A 7,201-nucleotide genomic window follows, 5' to 3' on the forward strand; every position below is an offset into this window, starting at 1 on the left:
TGTGGATATACCACAGCTTCTCTATCCATTTTTAATGAATTATGTCTATTTCTTGTGGAAAATTATAGGGCTTTGTAAATTCATGGTATATTGTAAAATTCTGGAGTGTTTCTGAGTGTTCATTTACAAATGTGTTGGAATATATATTTTCCTCCTCTAACTTAGTTACATTTTTCTGCTATAGGGTATAAATTCTTATTCATAATTTCTCTCTTAATCTAAGGAGTCAATGTTTCTCCGAGACAGGATAGAGTTTCTGAGACCCTATACACCAGAGTCCCCTTAGAGTTTATTTATAGTAGAAGATGGAGGAGAACCAAAGGATAGAGTGCTAAGAGGAGAATAAGGAAAGTGATAGTTAATGGGTATAGTTAGATACAATGTCTGTGGTTCATAGCTGAAATATCTTAACTTTTAATAGAAGACTTTTATCTTGATGTGTATTTTATATAACTTAGCTCTTAGTAAGATTATCATCACTGCTTGTAATTTTAAAAAACCCATTTCTAATTATAAATTAAATTTAATAATTTATTTGCATTTTTTTTATGTATTCCAAAGCATTGAAAGAGAATAGCTCAGAAGTTGTTCAGCCTTTTTTAATGGGCTGTGGAACCAAGGAACCGAAGATCACTCAGTTGTGCTTGGCAGCCATTCAGAGACTCATGTCACATGAAGTTGTTTCTGAGGTAATGTGAAGATTTTCATCTGAAATGTGCACTTAAAAATAGAATCAGGAATTTTTATGAGGAGAAAATGAGACATATGATAATAGTGTAACTCAATTTTATAATTTTATAAATAACAGTTTGAAGAAAAGGTTTACATTTAAAATACTGCCAGGCTATCTATTAAAGAGTCATAAATAATAAAGGATAAAGTGAATTTTTTAAGTTGCCTGTAATCCTGTAATCTAGGAAGTCACAGTTAAGATATAGATAATAATCTTGAGAATCAAGCAAATTTTCAATATCCTTGCATAATTATTTAATATAATAAATTTAGGGAAAATTACTCCATTTGCCCCCAGACCATCTGAATTGGTTATTTGTTGTACATTATCTTAAATATGTTGCTTGTATCAGTGAACTTTGGTGACAAAGTTGTTAAAGTAGCTTGACAGCTAACCAAAAGATCAGTGATTTGAACCCACTTGGCAGTGTGCCCAAGAAAGCCGTGTTGGTTGGCTTCTGTAATGACTTATAGCCTTGGTAACAATCTGGGGCAGTTCTCCTCTGTTCAGTTAAGTCATTATGGGTCAGAATTCATTGGATGGCCATGGGTTTGATTGCTTTTATATTGTTGTTGTTATGTGCTGTTGAGTTGTTTGCGGCTCATAGAGTCCCTTTTTACAAGAGCCCTAACTCCTGCTCTATCCTGTGCCAACCTCACTGTCTCTGACATACCTACTCCCTTTACTCCAATCACTGAATCGATCCATTTCATCAAGGGTCTTCCTCACTTGTGCTGTCCCTTCACTCTCCCAAACATGATGTCCCACTCCAAGGACTGGTTTCTCCTTGCAACATGCCCAAAGTATGTCAGACGTATCTTCAGAATCCCTTCCTCCAAGGAGCAGCCTGGTTTCACCCTCTCCAGGACAAACCTGTTTGTTCTCCAAGCAGTCCATGGTATATTCAACACTCTATTTGTATTATTTGTGTCTAATCTTCCTGGGAGCGCTGATGGCATAATCCATATTGAGTTGCATGCTGCATGTCTCCTGAAGCTCCATAGGAGAAAGAGTCCATTTCCTTCTTTGCAATATACAACCTAGGTAATGTGATTGAAGATAGCTATGTGTTTGCAGAGATGGACTGACATAGTGACTGCAACTGTGGGCTCAACTATGTCAGAAATGATGAGGATGGCACAGGATAGACAGAGTTTAGATCTGTTGTTCATAGAGTTGCTATGAGTAAGACTTGACTTGATGGTAACTAACATAACAACATCATGATTTGGAACCACTTTTATTGGCAATTGTGTGAGCGTGACCTTATTATGGCAAAGCAATTTAAAAAAAAAAAAGAAAGTGTCCTTCTGAATCTGTATCCTGCTTTCAAATTTACCGATAATATCTTAGTTCTGTATTTCACAAGGTACTCTATAAAACCAAACCCATGGTCATTTTCTTTCTTTTTTTTTTTTATTATTTTTGTGTGTGAGTGTACCGTCAAATCAGATCTGACTGGTACAGGAGGAGATTGTCCCTCCTTCCCCAGCAGAGCATCTGGTGGGGTCATTTTCTTATTGTTATTAAAGTTGACTGTGACTCATAGCAACCCTACAAACAGTGGGTATGCGTTTTGCCCTATCCTGAGCCAACCTTACCATCTCTGACACACCTGATTCCATCCAATCACTGTGTCCAGGGTCTTCCCCTCTTGTGCTGATCCTCTACACTTGCAAGCACAATGTCCTTTTCCCTTGGAAGCATGCCTGAAATACGTGAGACAGTTTCAGAATCTTTGCCTCCAAGGTAGTTCCAGTGTCTCCAGGACAGACCTGTTTGTTCTCTTAGCAGCCCATGTTTTGTTCAGTACTCTTCTTTAGCTCCACAAGTCAAAGACATCAGTTCTTCTGTTATTCTCTACTGGGTTTCTATAGTGGAGACTGGCCATCTTTTCTCCCGCAGAGCAGCTGACCATTTGGTTAGCAGCCTAGTATGTTACTGCCGCAGAATTGATTGGACTCTTAGCACCCTACCATCCAGTTTCCCTGGCTGTAAGTGCTCCTTTAAGGAAGGGGGTTGCCCATTGTTCTTCTCCAGAGTGTCTGGTGAATTCAAACAGTTGGCCTCTTGGTTATTATATACTGAGCCTTTAGGGACTATAGAAGAAATGGTAAGTTGGTTTGTTGTTAGGTGCCATATTTGTTCCTATTTGATAGATTTTTGTTACCATTCCCAAGAAATGTGATCTAACAGAATGTGGAAATCATCGAACAATATCATTAATAGCATACAGAATATTGCTGAAGATAATTCAGAAATGGCTAGAACAGGACATGAAGAACTGCTAGATGTTCAAGCTGGACTTAGAAGTGGCTGTGGCACAAGGGATATCATTGCTGATGTCAGATGGATAATGACTGAAGGAAAAGTACCAGAGAATGTCTGTTTGTGCTTATTGATTATGCAGAGGTATTTGACTGTGTCCTACTAATAGTGGCCTAAATAATGTCAGCTTTAATTACCTTAGAAATTGTTATTTTTGGGTTGCTTTTCACAGGTTATATAAAATGTTGTAAGTTGAAATAATAAATAAGAAGTAATGTCAGTGGAAACAGACCAAATGCCCAACCATGATCGAAAGGATTGAGAAAGTGTAGTACATTCATCCAATAGAATACTACACAGCATGCAGGAGCAATGATTTTGAAAATTACTACGTAACTTGGGAGGAATTAGAGAACATTATGCTAAATGAGCTTACTCAGTCCCATAAGGACAAATACTGTGTAAGACCATTATTGTAGAAATTGAACGATAACTAGTCAAACGTGTATGAGAATCCAAGAGGGGGGAGGGTAGGAGCAGAGGGTGAGGATGGGCAGGGGGGTGATCATAGGGTCACACAATTTGATGGGTAGAGGGAGGGGTGGGTAAAGGAGATGGAAAAGATCCAGAGTGCAAAACAATGTATAGGAACTTTATAAGCAAACCAGTATAATTTAATTTTTTTAAAAGAACTAATGTCAGACTTGGTTAATTTGGGTATATCCATATTATTTGTAAATATCCAATTGAAATACACTCACATTATTGCAGAAATGAGCTTCAATTTTGAATAGGTATTTCAGAACTTTATATTACTATTTTAGTATATGCAAATAGGATATAACATTTTAGAGCAATTTTTTGAAAAGAAAATTGATTGCCTGCCTCAAAGTTGGTTGAAAGATATGTGTTCATTATTCATTCTAAAAAAGTAATTTTTGTTTCTGTATATAATACATTTTTTGTAGGAGAGTTAAAATTTGTACACTTACGACCTAAAACACCTTTTATATCATGTTTTATTTATGGACAATAATTATTTTACAGACTGCAGCAGGAAATATAATTAACATGCTTTGGCAGCTAATGGAAAATAGTCTTGAAGAACTTAAGCTACTTCAAACAGTTCTTGTTCTTTTAACAACCAATACAGTAGTTCATGATGAGGCACTCTCTAAGGTAAGAAATCTATTTGCAAAAGTACATAAATACTCTCAGCAGTAATTGAATAAAATATCAGAAATGGAAAAGGCTGGTGGTTTTTTAATGAAAAGCTACTTCCCCATAGCTTCTGTGATGATTGACTTTATACATTATTTTGTATAAGCCTTCTTTTCCCCAGATTACTGTTGAAGTTAGTTTAGAGTATTTAAGTAAAGCCTTTTGGATACAACTGGCAAGATGAACCACTATTAGGAAATACAAAAAGAGAAAACTGCAGAAGGAGTAGAGGAAAAGGAAAGTGAAGGGGAAAATATGTTGAGAAATGTTGGTATTTTTCACAAATGGCCTTGTATGTTTAGATTCCTTGTGATAGCTTCCTCACTTTAAAAATAACTTTCACATGGGAATGGTATAGTTAGTTTGAATTTATTTGTGTTCCTCAAGTGACTAGAAAAGTCCCTTTTCAATATATTCCCTGGATATAACAGCCCTTCCCTTCAATCTTATTTCATGCTAAATGAAAATTTCTTTTTAGGCAATTGTTCTTTGTTTTCGATTACACTTCACAAAAGATAATATTACAAATAATACAGCTGCTGCTACAGTGCGACAAGTTGTTACTGTTGTTTTTGAGAGAATGGTGGCTGAAGATGAAAGGCACAAAGGTAAAGTAATAAAGATGATTTATTTTGTTAGTGAGTAGATTTTACACACAATTTTACTTTATTAATGCTCATCTTTTGTTGTGAATTTGAAATACACTAACACAAGGGTACTTTAAAATATATATCTACTAAAAAACCCAAAAATATGTCTGCTATAATGAAATTATTATTGAGATTATCTGGGAGGCTGGGCTCTATGAGGAGAAATGTGGCATCAGGATTGGAGGAAGAATCATCAACAATCTGCGTTATGCAGATGACACAACCCTTTTTGCTGAAACTGATGACAACCTGAAGCGCTTGCTGTGGAAGGTCAGGGACTGTAGTCTTCAGGATGGATTTGAGGCTCAATATCAAGAAAGCAAAGATTCTCACCACTGGGCCAATTGGCAGCATCAGGATGGATGGTGAAGAGATTGAGATTGTTCACAGTTTTGGTTTGCTTGACTCCACAGTCAGCATCCTTGGCACCAGCAGCCAGGAAATGAAAAGACGTATTGCAATGGGAAAGTCTGTGGTTAGAGACCTCTCTAAAGTACTGAAGTGCAAGGATGTCAGTCTGGAGACTAAGGAGCGCCTGATAACATGCCATGGTCTTTGTAATCACTACCTGTGCATGAGAGAGCTGGACAATGACTAGGGATGATTAGAAGGAGAATTGATGACTTTGAGCTGTGTTGTTGGGGAAGAGTATTGAATATACCATGGACTGCTAAGAAAATGAACAGGTTTGTTCTGGAGAGGGTGCAGCCAGGCTGCTCCTTGGAGGCAAGGATTCTGAAGCTTTGTCTTACATACTTTGGACATGTTGCAAGGAGGGACGAGTCCTTGGGGAGGGTGGAGGAGAGGAGGTCCCTCAATGAGATGGATTGATTCAGTGACTGGGGTAATGGGGGTAGGTGTGTCAGAGATAGTGAGATTGGCACAGGAGAGCAGAGTTTCGGACTGTTATACTATGAGTCACAGGCGTCTTGATGGCACATACCAACAACAACAATGAGATTGTTATGTTACTAAAAATCAATGGCAAATTAAAAATGCCCAGTTTTGTTACTCTGTCTTGTTCATGTTCATTTCTAATATATAAGCATGCCAAGGATGAAATTTTGCATTTGTAAGTTAAATGTTGCATTGTGTGTATTTTTTAACCAAGCATTTCATTATATGACTCTAATATGCTATTCTTTTCTCTTTGTAATTAAAATGCCAATGTTAACATTATCTTTTGTAGCTATTCCATACACTAATGAATAGTATTCTGTTCACACATACTGTAATTTCACTATTACTTCCTTCATATTTTTTCCCTATCTTTTGAATGACTTTAGGATAATGTCCCAAGAGTGGGTGCCCTGAGATGTGAATTTATGTGTGTGTTTCTTAACATATGTTAAATTGAGAATATTTGTCAGTATTGTGGTGAGGGTGGTGGTATGCCATCGAGTCAGAACCAACTTATAGATAGGAGGTTTTTAGAGGCAGTAAATCACTTGGGAGGAGATCGCCTATCATTCTCCCACAGAGCAGCTAGTAAATTTGTGCCATATGCCTTTGGGATTGCAGTGCAGCTTCATACCACTATGCCACTAGAGCTTCCTGTGGCAATATGAATGCTATTATACTTTCATCAAATACCTTTATTGTCATTTTTAACATCTTTGTGATTTTGTAAAACTTTTTATAAATGTAGAAATGCATCATTTCAAATATCTGATGGATACTTCTTATTTCTGTTATGTATTTTAAAATTGCATAGCTTGGTGGTAATAAATGCTTTATCTTTCATTGATTGTTCTTACTGACAGTAGGATCATCTGAACAGATCACAAGGTGCATCATGAGCAGCCTGTCAGCTTCATATAATCAAGGAACAAAGATTAAACTCATTTCCTCCTCTGCATAATTTAAATATTTACTAATTTTTCATTTCATTCTTGTGAGAATACTGGTTCTCAAAGATGGCTTTAGTGGTAACCAGTGGTAATACTACCTAGTCTAATAATTGCTTCACTTTTCACGAAGTTAACCAGTGGTTAGTCAGTGGTCAGACTTTTCACATTCAGTTTCAAGCAGTCTTTTTTTTTTTTTTTAAATTTTAATTAATTGTTTATTCACAACCACTATTGAGTTTTCCTTTGTTTGATTTTTACATTTTTCGCTGGCATATCTGTTCTTCAAATTAAAATTCCCTAGTTGGTTTATCTGATTTATGTGAATATATGTCCTTTCAGAAAAACCTGATCTCATGATAAAAGAGCTTCCTACTATTTAGTCTTGAAGAACCAAAAGATAGGTTTTCCCCTATAGACAACTTCAGTTCTATGAAATAAAGTCTGAGCTTTCACGTCTCAAAACACATTTTTCTCACTCA

General features: G+C 36.4%; 1 protein-coding gene across 4 annotated transcripts in view; it reads left to right on the forward strand.

The window, feature by feature from the left end:
• MON2 (MON2 homolog (S. cerevisiae)) overlaps positions 1-7,201 on the forward strand; it is a 189,823-nt gene that overhangs the window by 69,988 nt on the left and 112,634 nt on the right. For all 4 annotated transcript variants that reach the window (XM_006886042.1, XM_006886043.1, XM_006886041.1 and 1 more), the window contains exons 3-5: positions 562-689; positions 4,049-4,180; positions 4,701-4,830. In XM_006886042.1, the coding sequence (XP_006886104.1) occupies positions 562-689; positions 4,049-4,180; positions 4,701-4,830 (390 nt within the window). The remainder of the gene's footprint in view (positions 1-561; positions 690-4,048; positions 4,181-4,700; positions 4,831-7,201) is intronic.

The sequence above is a fragment of the Elephantulus edwardii genome, unplaced genomic scaffold (assembly GCF_000299155.1).
Source record: "Elephantulus edwardii isolate Elephantulus edwardi_28Jun2011 unplaced genomic scaffold, EleEdw1.0 scaffold00047, whole genome shotgun sequence".
Classification (NCBI taxonomy): Eukaryota; Metazoa; Chordata; class Mammalia; order Macroscelidea; family Macroscelididae; genus Elephantulus; species Elephantulus edwardii.